General features: G+C 41.6%; 1 protein-coding gene across 3 annotated transcripts in view; it reads right to left on the reverse strand.

The window, feature by feature from the left end:
• Positions 1-24,788, reverse strand: part of PARVB (parvin beta) — a 74,383-nt gene that overhangs the window by 23,241 nt on the left and 26,354 nt on the right. For all 3 annotated transcript variants that reach the window (XM_005433699.4, XM_055710807.1, XM_014287052.3), the window contains exons 2-6: positions 17,368-17,457; positions 14,403-14,473; positions 5,383-5,485; positions 1,898-2,038; positions 900-1,015 (exon numbers count right to left, since the gene is read on the reverse strand). In XM_005433699.4, coding sequence (XP_005433756.2) covers positions 900-1,015; positions 1,898-2,038; positions 5,383-5,485; positions 14,403-14,473; positions 17,368-17,457 — 521 coding nt within the window. The remainder of the gene's footprint in view (positions 1-899; positions 1,016-1,897; positions 2,039-5,382; positions 5,486-14,402; positions 14,474-17,367; positions 17,458-24,788) is intronic.

Here is a 24,788-nt window from a genome sequence, read left to right on the forward strand (position 1 = left end):
CAAACAGTGAATGGCATGAACAAAACGCACTTTGACAGTCTGCTGCCAGCAGCTGAGCCTGCCTTGCAACAACAGCACTGAGCACCACAGCAAACAGTCACCACACAACCAGAGTGCCAGCTGGAACAGCTCTGACTCGTGTTTCAACAGCGGTTGAGAAAAGCTGGGTTTGCATGCTACAGACTGTACTGCCACAGGAGCTTCCGCTGGGATAGAAGGTGAGGTAACAAGCAAGGGCACATATGCTCCAAAAGTACAGTCTTTGTAGAGTGAACAACTTGGTCAACACCAAGCAGAGACAGGAATAACTAGAGCAATATCTAGGGCAGGATGGAAAAAATCAGGGTTCCTCAGGTCAGATCTCTTTTCCATATCTAAGGAAAGCTAATAAAAACACAAGGCTGTGAAAGAAACGATAGAAGTCTATTAGCATGCCAAGGAAAACAACATGTCTAAGTCTGCATAATAACTTATTGGGGCAAAAGCAACATCAGTAACAGGCTTCCCAGACTAGGGAAATTCTATGTGCTGAAACTCCTTTGTGTGCTGTTTGTGTTTCAATGGCTTCTCTACAAAAAACGCATGCCAAAAACCATTTATTAAAGTGCCAGAAATTACAGACATGACTCTCTCTCATAGAAAATCCCATCACATGTTTTTAGCTGGATATTGCAGTAGCAAATGTTGGTACCAAAAATATTAAAGATACGATGTTCTTGGGGTGACATTTAAGCACAGCAAAAATACATTCCCAGGACTGGGACTCACTGAACAACTGGGACAAGAATTTTCTAAATGACAAAGAGATCAGGGGGGCAATGGATGAGAGCAGCCCAATACTGCAAAATCAGAGTTATAAACAGTGACTGTTCTGATCAGTTTTGAGAGTTCATACTCACCCGTACAACTACCACTTGTACAGACACATGTTCAGGCAGTCGAATGGGAGCTCGGAAATGCATTGCCAAAGCTACCAGAAGGTGAAGAATGGAAATCAGATTCTTGCCATGGATTGCTAAAGGGAACAAGGAAAATGAAGCAAATAAAAGAATTCTGAAGACTTATTTTAAACATACAGCTCTGAGAAAAACGCAGGAAAAAGGCAGTGAAAAATCCCTTTGGTGAACACAGACTTTTTACGCTTTAATCCTTTTTCCTCTTTTTCCTAAATTTACAAGGCCTACAACACAATTTTATAGGTAATAAAACCTAGATCCAACCCCCCCTTCAAGTTACATGCCTAACTTAGGAGTTCAAACACTTCAGCTCCCTCTCTTGTCAACAAAGACTGGCAGACTCAATCATTGTCTTCCACTGTACTGCCAAAACTGGAGAATTCTGCTTTTAGCAGACTTCCAAAGTGTTAACACAAGCTTTCCTGGCTATATGAGATGAACCCCGCTCAGTGCTTAGGGGAACAGACATCTCAAATTCCACTCTCACTTTTGGACTGTAACAGGCCATGCTTGAACAGAGGACACGTTTTGCTTAGCTTGTCAGAAGCTGCATCCTCCAGCAGGACACAGGATCCTTTTGCTCTCACTGGGGTGGCCTGAAGGATTAGACCACACTCTATAGTACTCAAATGACTAATACATCTCTCACACCTGTAGGGATTCAAATTCAGGAAGCAAACAAACAACTTTCTAATGAAAACATAACTTTAAAAGAAAAAATTACTTCAGTTATCCCATAGCCATGTACATCTGTCCTTAAACTAAGACCACAGAAGAAGGTACCAGTTACAATCCAATACATGGATGTTGCAACACCCTCTACGCAAACAAACAGATAATTTTTAAAAACACACTGCATCACAGAGAATATGATCAACCTACTGATTATCATACCCTCCTTGCCTGTGAAGCCGAGACAGAAAGCCTAACAGAGTCCTTACAGTCAACGTTCCACTTGATTGTCCAGCCATGGGGTCGGAGTAAATCATGGACAGCTTCCAGTACTGTCTGCAACTTTTGTTTCTGACCAATTTCAGATTGCGTCACTTCTGCCACGTTCAGTTTACGGTCAGCCAATTTTTCTGTATTTGGAAAGAACAACAACAAAAAGAACAGACAAAATAAGATTAAACAAGGGCCTGGGCGGGATTAATGAGCACAGAGCACTGGGTAGAGCTGGACTCTGCTAGAAATTTTCCAAAAGAATGATCTTCCTTAGAAAGCAAAATAGCTGAAAGCAAACCTTTCATCGAAGTGCATCAATTCCAATAAAACTTGTGTTAGAAAACTGGTAAGGTCTGGCAGAATATGCTCATCAACCAGGTGTCAAAATACATAACAGTGTTCAGATAGGCACCAAGTTAGTAATAATATTTATTGTAACTCCCATTTTCTTTCACTGTTGAAAAGCATTTGGCACAACACAGCCTCCACTACACAAGGAAACTGCACAGGTTTAATGGACTTTTCTAACAACAATTCAATTTAGGACAAAAAAGGGGAAATTTTGTGCAAACATTTACTTCAGCTTGATAAGCTTTATTTCAGGTTAGCTAAGGTATGAATTTAAGCTAAAGCAAACTGCCTCCACAAACCATCATTTATGAGTCACAGACTCATATGACCCACTACTGACTTAGTGGAACTAATTTAAAGAAAGAAGTAAGTTGGTACAATCTTGTCATGTTGTTATGACATTGTCACATCATGATTGATCACTTCTAAAAATGAACTAATGCAGGAAATTTTGTAAAATGTCATTACTAAAATTTGAATTCTGTTTCTGTAACACAATTATTTGTTGCCAAAGCCACAGACAAGTCATTCTTCTCTTCCTCTGCACTGCGGCCCTTGCCAAAGACACAGAAGCAGAACTTCTCAAGAAAAAAAAAAAAAGAAAAAAAAGGCGAAGAGAGCTGAGAAAGTGGGGTAGAGTCCTCCAGCCATCAGAACAATGGGAACAGCTAATCTCTTTTCTGCCTTCCACCCTGGAGAAAAAAAAAATCATCAAATTCACTGTGCTGCTGAGACTACGAAGTCAGGACAAACAAAACATACTTCACCAAAACTTTTTTCACAAAGTGGCATGGGCTTCAACTCTAAAGATTCTTTCAGAAACATTTCAGAGTTGTCAAAACCTGTTATACCAATATTGAAAACGGTTCTGCTCTCAAGTTCAAGAGTATGTTTCTTCTGGACATTTTACATAGCTGAAGATATTTTTTTTTAATTTTTTAGTTGGTTTTTTTTAAGAAGTGACAGAAATACAAAAATACTTTAGTAACCCAAACAGAAGAAACTTGAAGGTTATCAAATCACAAATACCTTGAAGATTTTGACTGCTTCTGTCAAACTACAGTAGGAAATTTTTATCAATATCTGAGTAATATTCATTGGGAAAATGTTCTTTAACTAATATGTGTCTGAGTTTTTAAAACTGACTACCAAAACATGGAATTATTATTTTAAATTTTAGATGTTTTTACAAAAAAAAAAATATATTACAGCATTCACTCTTTGGACATGAGTTATGGTTCCTATTTACTCTCAGCCGAGGTTAGCAAGCAGAAATTTATTTCCTTTCACCCTGACACCATGTATACCAAGCCACTGCAGTCCCTCTGCACCTCACTACTTGTACCTTGATAAAATTAACTAAACAAGCTGCCTCAGTCAGACAGCTATTTCTAATCTCTTATTCCAAACTGCTTCAAAATAAGCCCACTGACAAGCTGTGGTCTTTCATCTTTTTTGTGTGTCTGCCTGCTAAGGCAGATCTTCTTGAAACAACTCTCACACACAAGGAATGGTAACAACTGCTTTAAGTATAATGACCCTATTTTGTTAGCCTTTCTTGCAGGCACCAGAAGACATGCACAACAGAGGGCTGACCATTCCAAGGTCTTGAGTAACAGGAGCACCACCAGAAGCGTGACGGGCTTTGCCTCTTGGATCAATGACACGGCACAAAGATGGACAGATTCAGTAATATAAAGTCTTATTGAAGAAAGCAGGAAACCACTGAAGAAAAACACATGATGGTGGTTGATTTGTGATAGCTTCAGGTCGGGGGAGAAGCATTTGCTGTCCAGTAAGGCCCAACAGGAAGAAAATGAGGAAAAAACAGCCCAGTTAAAGTCTCGGGCTGCAAGATGTACATACCTATGTTTCCTCCTGTAGGATACGCAAAGTCCAACTGAGCTACACGTGTACATATGTATGTAAAACTAAGCACTTTCTAAATGTCTGCAGGCCTGAGGGTGGAACCGTAGCCTCCACAGGGAGCGTAAGAAAGCAAAGATACCTACAACAAATGTCTACAATGAAATGCACTACCACCTGCTGTAACAGCAGTGTCTCTATGTTAAGAAGTACAACTGTATTCACACAAATACTCCCCAGCTAAAATGAACTCTACACCCCTGCTCCCCACCATAACTGCAGGGTTCCAGCTGCAGTCTAACCAAGCAGTGTTAAAAAGTACTCTTGTTTTATTCCTCAAGTTATTTTTGAGGAGTTTTATTGCACACAAAATTAATTGCTGTTAACCACTTTCAAAAGTTTGTGAATGCTCACCAAAATGCTGCAGACCTGTTATTTAAGGCGCATACGCAGAAAATTCAGTAAGCAGCATCCATTAGCACCAGTGGAATTAGCACCGCTAGGTCCTCTTGCCCCACTCTGACACATACATCCCACATCCCAGCCCACTCTGGAAAACATGTCACAAGTAAACCAAGAAAAGTTCTGACTATCTGTCTCCAAGAAACAGTGTGGATTTACAATGGCACTTGAAGCTTCCAAGTCTATTTGTTTGCTAAAAGCACCCCCCCCATAAATCACTACGTCATCATAAGGTTTTCTCCATTGTGCTTCTTGTGTGAACACACACATTGCAAAGATGTAAGGGGGTTGCAAAATTAAAATTCTTTAACCGAGTATAGGTTTTCATGAAATATTCACACATAGGCGTGTATTACGAGTACATGCCTGCTGCCATGCATTCTCTTTTTCTCATTTTTTTCTCCCTAAAAAGTAATTCTATCAGGACCTCACAAAAGTTCTCAGCCCAGCAGCTTTCAGAAGCTAAATACACAGACAAGATTTTGGACCACATGGCCTCTACTTGGTTCCCCACTGTAAACACCAATCTCTTCACCTTTTTTCTGCCACATACTTCAGCTGCCTGGACTATACTTAGTCCACGAAACAAATACCTAAGAATCATCTGGATTTCCTCCCCTTTCAGCAGACAGCCTGAGAACAACAGATGGAGAAGCTGACACTGTAGCTATCAGTAAAACAAATTGTATCCCTGGTGAGATGGTGAGTTACTGCATAGGCCTGCTGCTGTCTGCAGCTTTGGAAGAGATTAACTTTGGGCCCCCTCCAGTCCTTGGGGACGCCTTCTCTTGTGTGCACTCACCTAGCAGCTTTTGCAGCACCTGCCCATCATAAAGGTCCTCTTCAAGCTGTTTGACAATGATTCTCTCCTCCACCAGCACATCATTAATCCAGTCAATTAGAACCTGGAAATACAGAAAAAGGAAACAAATGTCTAAAAACCACTGAAATATGTTCCTTTCATTCAAGACAGTAATCAGGAACATAAAACAGAGCAAGAGTAACGATATTTATGTATTTCCAAGTTACAGAGATAGACAAAGAGATGATTTTGCTCTATTGTTTTTAATTCAGGTCTGGCAGCATGACAATTTTAGTGCCCTCTATTTTTCCTCATTAAAATGTCTCATTGCACCAGTTCTACAGCAAGTAGCAACTAGCAGCTCTGCAACAGTAACCTTTGCTAGTATCTATATTCTCCAGGTCCCACAACTCACGTCTTACCTGCTTTATGTGAACAGCAGACCTGCCAATAGATAACAATAGTCCTATGCTCACACCATGATCTCTACCCCAAACAGATGAGTGGTGTGCCAAAGAAGAGCTTCAGAGAGCAAGTACGGTCCTACTACTAGAAGCTAAACAAACCCACTAGCTAGATCCCTGCCATCAGCAACAGGATAAGGCACTTATATCTTAAGTTGTTGCAGAGTACAGAACTCTGAAATTAAAAATTTGGTCAAACAGGCCTGATAAACCATTCTACAACATATATAATAGTCCCCATATGCTGACTAACATAACTATAAAAATCATTCAATCACCTACAAAACAGGAATGAACATAAAGAATGTTTAAAAAGAAAAGGAACTGAGTTTATTTTTCCAGGTGCCAAAGATAATAACTTCAAAACAGTTACAGGAAAAATAGCCTTGACTGATTGAAGTTGGCAGTAGTGCTTTCCTCCAATTTATTATTTGGAAAATGAAATTACTTTCATAAAAATATCATTGTGTGGGAAGAGACACAATGTTAAACCCTGCTAAATCCTTGATTCTGTAAGACGGGAAGAATATTGACAGTCACAGACATGCAAAATCCATTAACTAGAGCCACCCAAAGCAATAAGCCTCATTTAATAATTCTGCAGTTTTAAATTTGCTTCATATAAAATAGTGGATTCTTTAAATTCACTTTCTGATTAAATCCCATACTTCTGCCTTTCCTCAGTAGTCACGATGGCTAAGAAAGTTTTGGTGTTTTAATATACAAGAGACAGCGAAACAAAAGAAAGTAAACAAAATATAGACAGGTTTGCACTGGATAACATCCACCTTGGCAATCCTAGGAAACACAAGCATTTGAATGTGTTCATTTGAACATGTTGGTCACAAGGACATTTATGTTATTAAGCCTGGCTACCAAGGTTCATTGAATCTACCAACCTCAAGTAAGTTTCACAAGGTTTAGTGTCCACAAAGAAGTTTACAATCCAAACACAAAATATTAATGTTTTATGCATGTCTAATCTCTATCTTTAGTACTTCCAAAGCATGCTGAAAATGTGCAGGGCTGAAACTCAGCTCTAAAAATAGCATAAGTGGCAAATTTTAGCTGAGTGATATGGCAACTAGCCAATTTATAGAAAGCAAGGATCACCATCAATGCTCACATATTCAAATCACTTTTGCCCTCTCTAAGCTGCCCAGAGGGATTAAAAACCTCAATAATAAAAACGACTCCTCTAAAGAGGAGCTTTATTTCTTTCAAAATAAAACTTTTCTGGTAAGTTATTCACTAGTCAGTATCAGCAACTTGTATCAAAAGCAATCTTCTCTAGAGCAGGTAAAGGAAAAGAGGAGGTAATGCTTGAGACAAATGTGGACATACAAAGTTGTGCTCTGCACCAGTATTATTTCCCCAGTGCTCCCCTGTAACCTTGCAGGAACCTTACCTATCACTTGGGCCATTCCCCCTATCAGATGGTCTCTGCTGTGTGGTTACAGCTACCACCACTGTTCCAACACATGCCGCCAAGTTGTTCCACACTCTCACATCTACCTAATGCCTTTTGTTAGGCAAGAGGGTCATACAGTTCCTCCCGCTCCTTCCCCTCATGCAACACCTTCATGGCTTGTAACGCCAATGAATTATCAACTGCACTTGAGGAGCCCAGCCTGCTGGCACAGCAGCTATCCCTGGCACCTGGGGTGCTGGATTGAAAGGGGTATTGCAGCAGCATGCCCTGGCCCGTACATGTCATCCTCTCACTTTGGCTGTGGTCATGGGAGCCATGCTAGGAAGCCTGTCTCCTGAAACATGCTCCAACATGCCCTAGAAACCATCTCCTTCCATTGTCACACAGCCTGATATATGTTACCACATGTGGGCAGAGAAAAATGTCAAGACAATTCTTCCTGCATTTCACCCTCTATCCTCTCAGGATGCCTCTTCAGCAGCCTCTGCATCAGGTAAACTCTCCCTGCCTAGTCCTTCTCCTCTATATTTAAAGCTATGGTTTCCAAAAAAATTGTAACACATCAGCTAGCATCTGCCACAAGGCATCAAACCTTTGGAACTCCTTTGAAAACCCCAACCAAGATTATCTTATCAGGGATTATAGCCAGCAAAACTTAAAAGCAAGAAGATGCAGCCTAAATAAAAGTTAGCAGAGATCTGCTCCACAGGTGGGGAACCATGACCACATTTGGCAAGAAAACTCCAATCAGCTATTCTTGTCTCTTTTGATCTTTTTCAGGGTATAGAAGGACATTCACGTTAAAAGGCGGAGAAAGACATTAGGCCAGACTTCCAAAAGTCCTCAGAAGCTCTGTTAAAGGAAGACTCAGGATGCTAAACTATTTGAAACCATTAACATTTTGTCTGTCCTGTCCTGAATGGTACTGAAGTCAGAATCTAGAAAATGTCAAGGAATTAAAAATAGAAGTCTGGAAGTACCTTCTAATGTAGAAGTCAACATCCGATTTCCAAGAGTGTAGGTACACAGGAATCACAAATTAGCTTTGGGTACAGGGTGTTAAAAAAGGGAAATACGTACACTACGTCCTACTTAAATGTTTCAGAGAAATTTAGCACTGAAGAACTTGTGGCAAAAAAGTACATAACAGAAATATAAGTTAAAAGAACTATGGCTAGACCTTGTTTATTATTTTAATATTTCAGAACCTGAATGAAAGAAAAATATCCCAAAGAACTTTTTAACTTCTTTAGTATTCAGACTACAGCTCCAGCTCCGCCACAAAAAAAATGGATCTGCAGTTTATACTCACAATAAAAAAAATAAATCCAAGTGTTCTTTTTTAACAGCCCTTGAAGACTGGCAAGTGCTGCAATTAGAAAACAAAACCAAAAATTAGATGCCCCACCTCTGATTTCCTGGTTGTGTCTTACTTTGGAGACTGGAAAAATCTTTCTGCACAGAATTTGTTTTTTTTTAAAAAAAAAACAAACAAACTTTTACAAGGGAAATAAAGCACCATATTGCTTATTGAAACGGTGAACACACAGAAATATGTTGACTCTCTGCTCATGAAAAGTCAGCTCTCCTGTTCTTTGTAGCTGCACCTCCATGCAAAGACAGAAGCAGAATATATTTAATAACACCTACAAATTAAAAGAGCCTGATACAGGCACATAGTACATGGTGGAAAACACACAGAAGATGTGTTTCCACACAACCAACGCTGCGTTCAAGTTTTGGGGCAAGACACTGAGGTGTTGGAGCATGGCCAGAGAAGGGCAGTGAAGGTGGTAAGGGTCTGGAGCACAAGTCCTATGAGGAGCAGGTGAGGGAAATGGGGTTGTGTAGTCTGGAGAAAAGGAAGCTCAGGGGAGGCCTTGTCACTCTCTCCAGCTACCTGAAAGGAGGTTGTAGGGAGGTGGGTGTTGGTCTCTTGTCCCAAAGAACAAGCCATAGGATGAGAGGAAACGGCCTCAAGTTACATCAGGAGAGGTTTAGATTGGACAGTAGGAAACAATTCTTCACCAAAAGGGGTCATCAAGCATTGGAACAGGCTGTCCAGGGAAGTGATTGAGTCACCATCCCTGGAGGTATTTAAAAGACATGGCACTTAGGGATGTGGTTTAGTGGTGGACTTGGTAGTGTTGTGTTTGCAGTTGGACTTGATGACCTTAAAGGTCTTTTCCAACCTAAGTGTTTCTATGATTCTATGCTTACCTTCAGTCTGCCTGGTCTCACACTTCTCTATCCATTTTTTCGTTTCTGTGCCTGCATTTCATACACCTGCAGTTCAATATTGACCTTTACGCTCGGGCTACATTTGCTGTGTTAAATAACGGGTGTAAGAGGTACACGCCAGTGCTGAGGAAGTGCTTTATTGCAAAGCCTCTCCTCCCAATGTGAGCCCTAACATCCTTACACACAAGGGCTGGTGAACCCACAAGATCCCCCACGTAGTTAATAATCTTCAATGCACCCGAGACTCAATCTTTTGCAGTACTTGGAGACTCACAAAACAGCATGCAGGTACACGGAAGTGTTCATTAGGTCACTTGTCATACCTTTATATAAAGCTGCTTTTCTATAGTCTTCTATAGTATTTGGGATTAGCAGCTTGATTTTAAAACCTTGATACAGTATCTCAATGTCCTGACAAACATGCTTACCCTTTCAAGCATATCCATTCTCACACAAAACATCTCTGAATTGCATCAAATGCTCAGACACATGCATTTGTAGTTGCCAAATTTCCAGTGGTGCTTTAAATTCTGACACATCCATTTATCGTATCATTTTTAGGACAAATGCATATGTCCACTTAAATGAGCCATGTTACATTACTAAACACTGGGCTGAAAATTGAAATCTGCCATGTGGCAGACAGCGGAAACAAAAGTGATGGAAATCTAGAAAGAAAAATTAGCGTGCCTGGCAAATTTGTTTTTTTAGTTCATGTAAGATGGGTTTTTACATCACACTTCATCAGCTCAGTGAAGTATTTTTGTTCTGCAGGCTGGCTGCTCCCATCGCAGTGACGCACATTCAGAGTTCAAGGGCATAAGGACCTCACAGTCATCGCTACACAGCGATAGATAAAATGAAAAATAAGACAAAATACATGAACACATGTGGCACAATGGGAAAACAGGAAGCCCAGTCACCAAAAACAGCAAAGAAAGAAAACTGATTTCAATGACCCTTTTCCCCCTGACTTCTGGGAGAATTAGGAAGCAGAGATCAAAAGGTATGAAAGCTTAACTGGCTTTAGGGTTTAGCATGGAAAGTAATATTAAGAATTCATATTCAGGCCTGGAAACTGTTGACTAAGCACAAAGCACTGGCAGCCTGTAAACACAGAGAAGGCTTCTTGTTTTCAGAAGCACACCACATAGCATTTAGGAAGCACAGTTTCTTCTGGTCACTTGCAAAACCTTACCCAAAGGCCAGCGGCTTCATTTCGGTTTTCTCTTCACCACAGTGAATTTTAAGAAGCCACAAAATTAGACATGGAAAAAAGCGATAATTTACTACAAATGAGAATGTTTACTCATTTTAGGAAGTATCTAGATCAGCAGTGTTTGGATCTGTATTAAGTTTAGATGAGGCTTTAAAGGCCACAAGTTGTTGCAGTATCAGCCAGTTTTAGGGAAGTCTTTGCAGGGACAGAAAGCGTCTTGCAACTGTGACTTGCTGTCTTTTGTCAAGGCAAGGCACTTTGATGAGACCCAGTTCTTGCAAGTTGCTGTTTGGATTCAATTAGTAGAAGCTCTTCTTCATACTTTTCCCACTGAAATACATGAGAAAACCCTAGGAAATCTGCCACATATGTGATACGTTAAAATGTTTTTTCAAAGTCTCTGACTCAATTCCTACAGCCTGTTAAGTCTAATTATGTTTAGGACGACAACCAGCAATGAAGCTTTTGAAACTTTTACCCTTCGGCAATATCTAAACCAGAAAGGGGGGAAAAGATTCTTTCCACCTTTACACCCAATTGAAAGGGATTGTAAACAGATTCACAATAACATATAGACTAGAAACCTGAGTGAAGAGTAGAAAAAGAAACAATGTATCACAGGACACTTCTCTATCCCATCACAAAACCACCCAAACTTACAATTCAAACACTCACTTAAGTCAGCAGTGCACTTGTCACTTGGCAAATATTGGGAAACGAGTAAAAGAAGCTCACACATTCAGACACCAGAAACAGTATTTTGCAAATACACACACACACATATAAAAATATAAGTAAAACAGTAACTCATCTCTTTCCCTGATTCGAATTTTCAGGTTTAGGTCTGCTCAGCCATGTATCAAACTGATTACACACAGAGCAAATGAAGGCTTCTGGCCACAGAGGGAATTTGGTTAACACCTGTGGCCAACTATTTTTAGAGTACCATCAATGATGATAATGAGCAACATTTTGAGACATAATTCTAGTTCCTGATGATTTTCCTATGTGCAAGAGGACTTAAAGCTGGTATTTTAGCTTCCCAAACTACGCAGCCTTCAACAAGGAGATTCACTATTTGCTTTAATAAAAGTGAGGGTATGAGGCTTTTTGTTGCATTGGGGTTTTTTCTGTTGGTGTCTCCATGTTACCACAATGTGATACAATCTGTCTCTCCAGAGTTACAAAAGCTCTGTCAAAATCACTTCCAAACTCTCACACATGGCTTGCACTATGCATGTAATTCCTATGGCATGAGGCTAGCAGAAATTAAAACAACATTCTGTGGAGACAAAGAGATATTAAAGCAGTGTCAGCAACAGATAACTGCAGCTTCTTTGCACTGAGATCCATTTACCCAACTGCATGTAACTGACAGAACAGAAACACTCAAAACCAATGATGGTAAACCATTGGCATGTCTAACTGGTGTTGAAAGAGATTTGGGCTGGCACCAAGGAAATGAAGTCATACTGCCAAATCTCAAAAGGCATGAGGCTCTGTTGCTGCTATTGACACATTCCTCTCAGAGGGGAAAAGAGAGAGAACCACTCTGAACTAAAAACACCCTCCATCTATTCAATCCTCACTCTTTGCTAGTCTGTGGAAATCTTTCATTCCAAGCTCTGTGGGGCAGGCAGTCGCAGTCTTTTCTGCTGGCTGCTGCTGTACAGCATTTCGCACAGCTAATTCTCATCCCAGCACTGGGGCTCTTGGAAAATATCATTAACCACTGAAGAACAGAAAACAAAGAATAAATTGCTCATTTTTTTGCATTATCCAACTCTGGCATAAAATAGGTTTTGCCAATGTAACTCAAACCCCTCCCTGCCTTACAGATTCACACCAACGTAGCGTTTAATATTTTTCTAGCTGAATCTCCATAAAAACTCTCAACTGCTGAGAGGTATGCAAATGATTAGTCATTACCTAAATTACATCATTTTCAAGTAGACACTCTACAGGACACATCTCTCCTTTAAGGATGATCCCAAGGAATCAATTTCCAGTTATGTGCTGTTCCCCGCACCAGCTGCTCCAGTTCAGTTGGTAATATGCTACTCTCTCTTCATGCAAAGTGTGAACTGGCACGGTGAACCACAGCCTGATTCTGCAGCGTGCAGTAAGCACTCAGATACATTTCCAAGTGCCGCTCTAGCCCTGATTTTCGTTCTTCCTGAAGGTTTTCATAACCTTGCTAGACTACGACATCCATGGAAGACTCACCAACTCACATTAAATTCAACAGCAAAATTCCCAACTTAAAAGCAATTCTGATCTCAGTATCAAGTCTCCTGCATCACAGAGTGCATCTGGTTCCTTCACTGCAACAACTGTTTCAGCCAAATTATGCATGAAAATATCACTGTCACACTAGCAGAGAAACCACAGTGCATTTTAAAAGAGTGGTGCAAGACCACTGTACCTTTTGAGAGAATTAATAGATTTAGGTACTAACAAAGAAAGAATGTGCAAATTCACTTAATTTAAAACACCATGTATTCCAGGTGAATTAGAATAACAAAGAAATTTGATCACAACTCTTTGCTAAACTCGATTTGATGTGGTTTTGTAATTCTAAACATGTTACTGCAGTGTTAATAAGAGGTCACTAAGCTTGTTTTAAAGATGCACCAGACGAGCAGTTTGCTGAGGCATTCTGTGAAGCATATTTGTGCAGCCAGGGTGCACAAGGTTTCCTGAAAGGAATGTACCACAGCTCGACCCTCTATCCAGAGACGGTATACACTACCCAGAGTTCTAAGACTCACCCAGCTACAGCTGCATGGTTGTTTCCAAGAAGTGTGTGTGCTTGTGTTAATTTTCATGCTATACTTTGTCTGTATTATTTTTAAATTATTTTTTGTTAGAAAGAGGACGCATTTGTTTGGAATTGCCATCCCTTCTCTTCCTGCTCAAGTTTTCACTATGTTAACCTCAACGACTTACTGCATAGAAAAGGTTCTCCTAAATGCTAGACCCTCAAGATCAAATCTTTCATCATGCCTGGCAGAAACTATGAGCACTGCTTCGGCAGGAAGCCATACTTCACATCAGCACAGCTGGAAACACCATTATCAACACCTTGGGCAGGCATCTCCAGTGACAATACAGATTCAGGACAATCTGGTCCTTGCCCCAAGTAGCCAGGTAAACTGATTACTTTTCTTAAAAAACACCACAAAAACACCAAACCAACAGAATATAGGGCAAGAAGAATCTCAGTTCCAACTTTTCTGTTAGCACTAGAGGTCTCCTCCTTGTGCCCTACCATGCCCGTGCTCATTTCAGTCCTACGCTTTTTTTCTCCTGAAATCTCACTAAGGCTTTCCAAAACTCCTTCCCTGTTTTCATAAACAGAAGGAACCTATGTTTATGTGTGGTGAGTGCAGGTAGATTCAAGCCAAGCACTGATCCTCACTGTGATAATCACAAGGATATGAATGGACAATGGAGCCTTACTCTGTAAGTACCGTGAGCACTCTGACATTCAGCCTTTTCTTTTTTCTCTCATTGTTACTTTCAGCCTTACCTTGTTGATGACCTCAGTTTTCACATATACTTCAGTAACAAGTTGCTATTCCTCAACTACATTCTTAGTAATCAGCTTGTAAATTACTCCAGCTTACTAGTTGAAGATTTGAAGGAGGACAAAATTTCTTACCTTGATCAGTTCTTTGAATTTGGGGTCTTCTTTTGAGTTAGGATCAATCATCGTGCGTTCTTCGTTCTCCTCTGTCCAAGTAAAAATAGGAAACTTTAGCGAGATCCACCTCAAATGTACACTGCTGAAATACTGCAACAATTCATAATCATGAAGTTGCCTGTCAGCTGATCAAGAAATGACAGTGCCTAGTCATCATCTTAGCAAGGGAATTTCCGATGATCAAAGTGTTAGGCGTTTTTAGAGACACACAGAAAGATAACAGCTCTAACTTCCCTAAAATAAGATTGTTTCCACTGATTTTCCCCAGCTCAGACCCTGCTGTATGCAGAATACTTCAGAAAAATTGCCATCTTCTGTACCCTGAGGGGCATGATAACATCAACATACCAAAAAGTGCAGTCAACTAGTTTTCTCCCTCTCCTCAATTTTTATTTGATTTCTATTTGAAAATACCTGTCCCAAATTTCACCATCTTGAAGAGTACAGCAAGTTTATGGTACTGCACTCAGTGTGGCTGCTGAGACTTGGGCTGACACTTTGTTCCTGTGCTCTCTGGCTCCCTGAAACTTTGTCACACATGTGGCCCCGAGTGCATGAACTCCTTAACCTCTGGTTAAGCTGGAGAATGAAAATTACCCCAATTTGTATCAGTTGTACTTGTGCATGGTGGAAGAACATCAAATAGATTTCTGAGGTGTAAAGTCTTCTATTTCTTCCGTTGCTGGGAGGTGGAGAGATGTGAGAAATGCTCTCCAATGGCCAGCAGGACAACCACAAGAGGCACAAATGTAAAGATCTATTTTTAGAAGGGATGATTTGATGCAGAAGTGTTGGTAGCAAAATTAACTTGACTTCAGTAAGGTTAACAATCAAACAATCTTTGGCAAAATTATCTTCAAAACAGCACACATGGACACATGCGTGATGTGCATGTTTGTATGCTACCATAAATATGGACACCAGTATTTAGGAAGCAGCTGGAGTAAGTCTCATTTTAGATTCTGGTGCTTGCTTTCAAGTAGCAGACCTCTCCCTGCACCCTTCATTTTAGCTCCTTCAGTAGCCAAGTAGTAGCTGTGACCTAGGTTAGATCCGTTCCTTTCAGTGGGGTGCAAATCCTGTCTACTACAAAACAGGAGCACAAGGATGGATGGCAGTGTCACAGCTATGCAAGGAGATGCACATCTTTTCAGCTGAAATTATTATTATTTTTTTAATATATATTATATTTTACATATTATTATATATTATTACTATTTATAAACCCCACGGATTTATCTTTAGCTGAGTCTAGACAGTCCATATGGAATTCTATTTTCCTATTGATTTCTTAATTCCTTGCAGCACGACAACAGAGGGGTTTCGGTATGACCATTACTCAGGCCACTGCCACACTGTATAGAGGAACCCTTTAAAACCTGACAATGCCCAGCCTACAGTGACTGCCTATTGCAGTTCTAGACTTCACTGCTATCAGATGGGAAACACGACACTCGCACAACCTAGACAGAAGACTGACTATATCATCTAACTGGTTACCTTAGACTTTACCCAGACATTTGGGTTCAGTATTTTCCAGGGCCCCTTATCTTTCTTAAATAAGACCTTGCTACCTGAACATACTTGACAAATTTCCACAAACCTAGAAAGAAAACCATGAATTCTTTTGCTGCTTTTTTCCTCCATTCCTTTACTTTGTTACTGCCTAGGATGAGTCAGGCAGTCTAAGCACAAGGAAGTGACACCCACTACACACCCAAAATATTGCTAACTGAAACCCTGGACCAGATTTGACCCATAATGCTATACGATTCACCACAGAACTTTGCTTAAGGTTCACAAGGTTCACTGGTGGTCATGCCTTTACATGACAGACTTTCAGCAGGGATCCTGAATCTTCTAAAATCTCACACAGCTTTAGAAGAAATCATTGGAGACACTCCTAATCCACATACATACACAGAGCAATCAACACTTTGTCCGCATCTCAGGAGAACAGTACTTGCATTTGCTACTACTCTTTTCATCAGAAAGTCTAAATAACTAAAATTTGTTTTTTAGTTTACTGTTTTAATATTTGTCTCCATGACAGCTTGCTTCAGCTAATTCTGTAGATTAAGAGACATATGGCCAGGAAAGAAAAAAAGTCTTTTATTTCAACAAGTTTTAAAGACTTTCTGCTGTTGTAGGGACTTGGGGAGGAAACGGAGAGAACAGGTGAATATTTAACTTTTTTCTATAAAGAATTACTTCTTTTACATACTTCTATCTTAATCACATTTAATTACTATTTTCAAAAGCCTAAATGCTCATCTGTTCATCCATTACCACGTCTCATTTTGCTGCACTGTCATTGCAAAGTGGCAGCAGTAACCCAAGGAGGAACATGGCATACACTAGTTAACAGTGTAGTATGTACATTGAGACAAGGCAGTTTTAAGGGTTCCACAGGAATCATGACACACACTTCTGCCACAGACTTTCTGTGGGCTGATCCTTTTGCACTTCAGTTCCCCATCTATACACACAGAAGAGAGAACATACCACTTCCTTACCAAAGGAGGATGCACTTGGCCAATGGGTTAATGGAACTGAAGTAAATAGGCACACAAATTCAGCAGTACTTTCCATGTAATTCTTTGCAAACCTCAACTTTCTATCTACTTTCAGGATGAGCACAAAAGAACTCAAGCTCTTTGCCAATTCATTGAACAAGTCCATTTTTGCCTAAACTACCTAGCTTAAGTGTATCTGCATAATTGGCACTGCTCTTTAAATTCCATTTTAGCCCTTCTAATTTCTAACCTACATGTAACATGCAACAGTTCTCAATTCTCATGCCCAATTCTCTCAGTTCAAACTGAGCAATCTATATTCAACAGTAAAGCAATGGCTACAGGAGTCACAGTGGCAACCTTAACTAATAATCGTTTAGCTGAAGTCTGTAGCATGAATACTTTACCTAATAACGTGTCTTCTGGATGGATGTCCACAGTGCTTGGGTTCATTGGTGCATTGATAGCATTTTTACCTTCTTCTTGGAGGTCACTCACTGAAGACATGGAAGAAACAGAAAGACAGACTGTAATGAACACAAAGTTGGCAGATATGTAGGGATTGAAAAAGGTATTTATTCACAGTAAGAGAAAACTGGATCTGGTAGCTCAATTTCAAAACAGGTGCACAGTTTATGTAATTAAGAACTGCACCCACAGTGGAAAATAATATCAAAAGCAACATCCTTTTATATCTTCTCATTAAACTGAGCCGCCACACAACTGGCCAAAAATACTTCACAAGAAAATCAATTACGTGGTAAGAGCAACCTCGGAGTGCTTGTTTCTCCAGATGGAAGGGGTGTGAGCTTTGTCTGCAGGACAGCCCAGATCCAGAGAAGACAACAAACTGTAAAAACAAACTCCTTTTCTGATAGCATGACCCCCACTCATCACCACCTTTTCCAGCTGCAGAACACCAGGAACTGTAGCTTGGTACTGGCCTTATTAAAAGCCTCAGAGTATTCCAGGGAAACCTCCCAAATAAAGATGAAAATTTATTTAATTCTAGCATTGCCACTGGCTAAAAATACATGTAGCATGATCCGGTAAACACAAATCTGAAATCTGTGATTTCAAGCTCTTGTCCTAAACCTACAGCTATCATTTAGGAAAGTCAGTAAAGTACCCTTCATCAAGAAAACAGATATTCAAATATTTCCCTGTGTCCTGCCAGATGGGAGGAACTGAACTTGAGGACAAGTACCGAACAGTTCTTTAGTATCTTCACAGAGCCTGACTGTAAGAAAAGCACTAGCAATGCTGTAACACTTGTACACTCTCCAAGGCACATCTCCCTCCTAAACTCAGATAACGATTATTTATTTATAATAAGCCAAGCTACTGAAATAGATGCATTTGAATTAGGAGACACAAAGACACTGTAACAGCCCCATCTATTCAGTGACAGTTCTGCATTAGCATGGGCTAAGATCATCTGTAGCAGCATCCGAGGCATCACAGTCTCCTTTGAGAGAGGTCCAAGCCCCATACTCTTTTCAGGAAAAAGCAAGGACTTCCGAATAAATAAGGTCTGCTAGGCAAACTTTTCAGGGAAAGAAAAGGAGGTACAATTAACTAATAGTTACAATACCCCAACAAGGACTACCTTCAAGAACCGTCACTATTCCCCTTTCCCACTGGAAAAATCAAACCACAAGCTAATCATTTGTATACAGTCTGCAAAGGTTACAAAATCCTGCATCAGTACTGGCTCTTTTCCTGCTTGACTGACAGAGAAAACAGATCCTACTGCCCCAGAGGACAGGGAAGAATGCCCACTCCTTTCACAGATACTTGAACCGGGTGCTTAAATCAAGTTACCACATTTCTTAATTGCAGTTCCAAGATGTTAGTTGATTCTTGTCTACAGCATGATATTGAACACAACTAAAAATCCTCAATTATGAAATACTGTTCTTATGTTCTCCAAGCAACAGACACCCGTCTCATATTTTGAGACCTTATGGCTTATGATCCATGTTAGAGCAGCTGGTTGGAGCTAACGAGGAGCAAAGACTGGTGGAAGGGAGCTGCCAGCAGTAAGCACAGATTGCTTTCTGTATTCTGTACCTTCTGCAAAGGGAAGAGGAGAACAGCGTTCTTGACTGCAAACATAATACAATGTCTGCTCCTGAATAGATGTCATTATCAAAAGAAACTCGTAATTACACCCCTTTCCTGCATTCATTCTCATTTTCTCAGAAAACTCTTCAAACAGAAGTCAGGGAGCTAAAAGGCCTCACGCAACAGACCCCAGCAGCTCTAACAGCATGCCTTACCCAGCCCTGTTTGCATTACGCCCGTCTAGAGCTTTCTCACCCCAGCAGCTGGTACACCGCAATGCCGACAGGAATACAGCCACCAGGAGGCAAAAGAAAAATCGTGTGGAAACCAGGCATTAAAAGTAAGATTTTTAAAACCCTGCTAGGACTATAAACGCCCAAATTCCACTTAAATCAGACTCCTTTTGGAAGTACCAGCCTTGTTTCTAGACATAAGTTTCTTCATTATTGTAGCTTTGCTGTCATTATGGGAATGCCAAGCGTTCAATAAGGTCTGGGCATCACTGTTCCTAATGCTCTGCAAATGCAGAACAGAGCTGCTAAGTTCCTCCAGGCAGCGAATACACAGTACTATCTTCAGTGCATGCTATAGAAACTACATGTGGCATATACGTCAAGCCAGAATACTTTTAAATGCAGCTATACTAGTTTTATTTCCAAAAGTTCATTTAAGATGCTACACTTTTTATTTTTAATGTAAAGATGATCCCTACTCTTTCTAACAAAAATACCTTGTTTCTGAGCAATTTGCTAAACTAAAATATTAATATGAACTTGTGTATTAAGCCCCCATCCCTCACAACCTGAAGAGCTCGCCTTCAGATCCAGCGCAGCTGGGCCAGATCCCACAGGACCAAAACATCCTCTTCCACCACCACCGGCAAAGCACGGCTATGGCAGCAGAAAGCCCCCCAAGGCCTGCCGCCCAGGGAGAGCCCTGCTTACAGACAGCCCAGCCCATACACCAGGCCCTAGGCAGACAGCTTACGAAGAGATTCTTGCTACAAACGTAATGTTTCCTACCTCCTTTTTTGCGCCTCTTGCACAGGAGCCCTGCCATCCCAACCCCGGCAGCACAAGCAGGTCGCAGACAAACCGCGTGAGCTGTCTGAATGCTGAAGGAGCAGCAGCAACTGGATAAGGGGCTGCCACCTCGGGACTGCCAAACCTACGTTATTTGGGCATGGTGACACAGGAGGAGTCACTAAGATAGCCTCCCAGCTGCTAGGTGCCAGGGGGGCGGGAGGGAGGGCACAACACTTGTCCATAGACTCCCAGCCAGGAATCCCTCCGTACCCTTGCTGCTTCTGCAGATGGCCAAGTGCCTCCCTTGGCCCGCTGCTGGCCACCCAAGAGCAGGTGCCTCAAAGATGGTATTTTCTCTGCAAGGAGCTTCATGACAAAGTAATCTCCACGCTCTGGCCAAACCACAGCCAGTTTCCCACCACAACAGCTTGCCCCAGGAACATCAGGCTTGCAGAGCAACAGCCAGCATGCAGAGAAGCAATTCCACTCACAAACATAAATTTGCCAGGGTATTTCCAAAACCTGCACTCCAGAACCCTTTCACACTGCACCTGAACAAATGCTGAGGACTTTTTCCCCTGCTCGCTGCCCCCAGTATTCACTTATCACTGTTAAGCAAAGAAGCAGAAGCAGGAAAAGGAAACGGAGCCATAACACTGCAAAATCAGCAAAGCCACAAATGAGCAAGTGGAGACAGTTAAAGTAACAGTCAGGATGGAGCAACAGGTACATTTCTCAGAAGAACCTGATAGGTGTTTTCATGCAAGTTTACAACAAAGAGCAGCTTTCACAAACCCAAAAGTACTGTAAAAGATAATGGATATTAATCGGCTGGCAAACACCAGCCTCCTCAACTTTGTATCAGCAACAGTGGCTTTGCTGTAAGATTTATACCAGATCCTCACAAATGAGTCATCCATGCAAAAGGGCATTTTACTGGTAGCACAGAGCTGCACTTGCCCGGCAGGTTATAATCACTGGTAGGTCCCACATGAGGTATTACTGCTCCTTGCCTGCTCTCCATCTGCCCATTCACAAGTCCCCCTTCTTTCCCCCTTCCCTTCCCCACAGGGAACATCATCTCCTGTTGTGCTGGCATAGTTCTTTGCTCTCTAAATGAGATTTATGTAAAACATCTCTCTCTAAAGCCTGATCACTTCATTTCATAGATCGGTCAGAGGAAAACTGCAGTAGGGAAAGACACAAAGAGGTAGGAAATTGAGTACAGGCTGGAGTAGCATCATTTAGTCCAGGCCGGTCCCCAGCAGAACCTTTCCTGTATCTTATCCCTGTGCTTTTGTTGCTCCTGCAGGTTTTTTTGCTCCTGCAGGCACACCACGCCAGGGCAGAGGTCTCCCTCAGATGTGCCAGCAAAACTTGTACAAGCAGCCCCAGCATCCAGGGAATGCTCTCCTGCCCACAAAAAGTTTGCCCCCACCTTGACCCACAACACAGGCTCTGCTAAATGGTTACAGCCTTAATATAAAACTTGCCAATGGTCTAAACGACTCAGCTGTGAACTTACACAGGACAAGTCAGGTGTAACTACAGACACAGAGAGACGATGCCTTGGAAAGGTACCTGGCAAAATTCACTATGATTTCTCCCAGATGTCTGCTAAGGCTTCCCTCCTTTCTGGCTAGATATCTCCTCTCTGAGCAGATCCTCAATTAACAGGCAGCACTAGTCCTCCGAATTGCTTCAGTACCCCATCAGCCAGCACGAGCAAAATCCAAATGTAACAAGGGACGGGCAAGCAGCCAAGGCATTCAGCAAAAACCCTGAGTATTCCCCTAAACCAGAAATTTAAATTCATGAGTAAAAGGTCACTTCTCTACCAGTCCCAAGGAAAGCAGCAAGGGTTCCTGGCAGGCCTCCGATGTTTTAACAGTCTCCTGGCAGTGCCAGCAGTCAACATGATTTAGTCACATTGGAAGCTGTGCTGGCCTTTCAAACAAATTAATATAATGAGCAGACTGCATGCACAAATGTTATACAGCACTACATCTGGAAGCCAAGCAGGCTGTCTCGATGCATGGGTTTACATGCAAACTGCACAGAACAGGAGCAATTAGCTGCAGAAAGTTGGAAGTGCCACTGTCAAGGATTTCTCACAAGTCAGGAAATGGCCTTTAAAGTCAGCAGGAGTGCTATAAAAAGAAGAGATGTCCCTGCTGTGTCCTTTTTATAAGGAAGAGTGAGCTGATGTCAACAATTTGATCCTTTCTGCCTTCACTCTTCATAATTTTAGTGTAATTTTCAAGGATAGCACCAACAGCACAGTTCACCTCCTAAGTCTTTACCATTCATTGTCCTGTTATCAAAAAATTGACCACAAGCCTCTGCCTCTTACAAAAATAGATGGTAAATGCTACTTAATTTTAGCTCTAGTTATTTCTGACTGCAAGGCTGAATCCCACCCTGCAGAGAGCAGCAGCTGTCATGATGCTAATCATGGGTTTCTGGATACACTACTTTCCTTCGCATTCAACCAGCGCTGAGCTGGCACCACAGCACAGCCTTTCCGCAGCTTTTATATGATGTACTTCCATCTCATGATTAAACCCTAGATTTGGAAGTTATTAAACTGCTTTGTTAGCCTTGGCTCCATTACAAAAGATTTGTTCAAGTAACTTTGTCATCCTCTGAGGCAGGAGCAGCACACAGACAGGAAACATGCAATGACCATGTAACTCAAACTGCACTGGAAACTCTCTTCCCACCCCAATGTCTTACTGCTTCCCAAGTTTCCTTGCTCCTTCCAGAGAAAAAACTACAACCAGCTGCACTTTTTCAGACAGTGACTCACCTGCCTGCAACTCATCTCCCAAGAGTTCAGACAATAACATCCAAAACAAAATCCATATTCAAGACCATTTCTACCCGATTCAGACCAGCAACACAACCCTCGTTCACTCACACCTCAGGTGAGATGACCATTTCTACCCGATTCAGACCAGCAACACAACCCTCGTTCACTCACACCTCAGGTGAGATGACCATTTCTACCCGATTCAGACCAGCAACACAACCCTCGTTCACTCACACCTCAGGTGAGAGGTGGCCACAGGACAAATCCCCCTGATGAAGCACCCAACCCTTGCATAAAAGGCCCAGTATCTGCTGGAGCATCTACTCCCCATGGGATATATCAGACCAGAAGGCAACAGGTCCCTGGTGGGTGAAGACCCTACAGTGTCTATGCCTTAACCTGCTCCTCTGTTTGCCTGCCGCAGACCAACACACACAGCCATGCACATGCAGAATTTCCACCTGACACCTAAAACTCTTTCAGGAAAAGTTTTCTTCCAAACTGTAAGAGTTCTAGAAAAATTGAAAAAAAAGAAAGTTTTATAAAAACTGGCATTTTCCAAGAAAAACTGTTGTAGTGAAAGAGTTCAAAATCAGCCCCAAAGATAACACATACTGATAAACTGAGACTCTTTGTCTCTTTTCTACAGACAAACCACACATACAACTCAGTCTGCCACTGCACTACTAATCGCTGAACATTTACAAAAGACTCTGAGATCTTTTCATAGAGACTGCAGGAGAAAAGACAAAGCCTCCATTAATTATAATAGAGAATTAATAATCCCAGGCAGATCAAAGGCAAAGACTTCATCAACTCAACATAAAGGCACTGTATCAAGGGACTGCGGTAATAAAGGAAATTATTTATATGCCTTAGCAGGCAGACAAGGTACTTGCAACAGTCAGGCTCTGTCATTTCAAGAAATGGAAAGACCTTGAAAAAGGAAAAAGTAAAGCTAAAGGCAACTTTAAGGAGAGGGCTGTAATAATGCTTTTGGTTTAGTTGCAAAGAGCAGGCCATGCTTGCTTATATGGATGTATTACACTTACACTGATGAGGGGTCTTATTCTGCGACTGCCAGAACACAGATCCCCGCTTTATTTTTGCCAGTGGTAAAACATATATCTAGCACACTAGCAGTATATTCAGTATTTGAGCCGGTTGGAAATGTTTGTGAGAAGCTGGGGCTCCGTTTTGTTTGTGAAGGTGAAATACCACTTTCAGATTTTCACCCACAAAAATTCTTATCTCACTATGGAGTTGGGGGGGGGGGGGGGAGGAGTGGGAGTGGTGAAAAAATAATTTGCATTTTTTTGTAGGTGACACTTGTGTTGAGATAGCCAATAGTGACATGGCTACAGCTGTTCTGGCCAAGCCCTGCACAGGTACCAGCCCTCCTGAAGAGAGGAGGAGTGCAGAGGTAGAACAGGGACAGAGATGCAGCAGCTTGGGAGAAAGAAGCACTGAACAGACACAGCGACGAGCATCTCTCAACATCACCAGCACTGGCAACTGAACACCAAAACAAACAAAATAAGACTCTAATAATTATATATATATATAAATATAAGCAAGTAATTGCTAAGCAGACAGATCTTTATCCAGTTACATGGCCTGCTTTAATTCAGCAAGAAAGCCGAATCCTGCAAAAAGCAAGCTGCTGTGCACTGAACCGGTCTTCTGCTCCAGCTCCCTGCAGGGCCCTGCAAATGCAGCACTGCTGCTGCTGAGGAGGGAGGACCCCATCCTCACCCAGCTGCTGCCATACTGGGCAGCCTTACCTTAGTCTGTCAGCCACCGACAATGCAACAGCCAGGAAAGCAGGACTGACTACCCCTGCCGTCACACTGCTGGAATAACCGAACCCACAGATCTCCCCTGCAGTATTTATCCGGCTCCAATAGCAACTGACAAAGCCACA

This window comes from Falco cherrug, chromosome 5 (assembly GCF_023634085.1).
Source record: "Falco cherrug isolate bFalChe1 chromosome 5, bFalChe1.pri, whole genome shotgun sequence".
Classification (NCBI taxonomy): Eukaryota; Metazoa; Chordata; class Aves; order Falconiformes; family Falconidae; genus Falco; species Falco cherrug.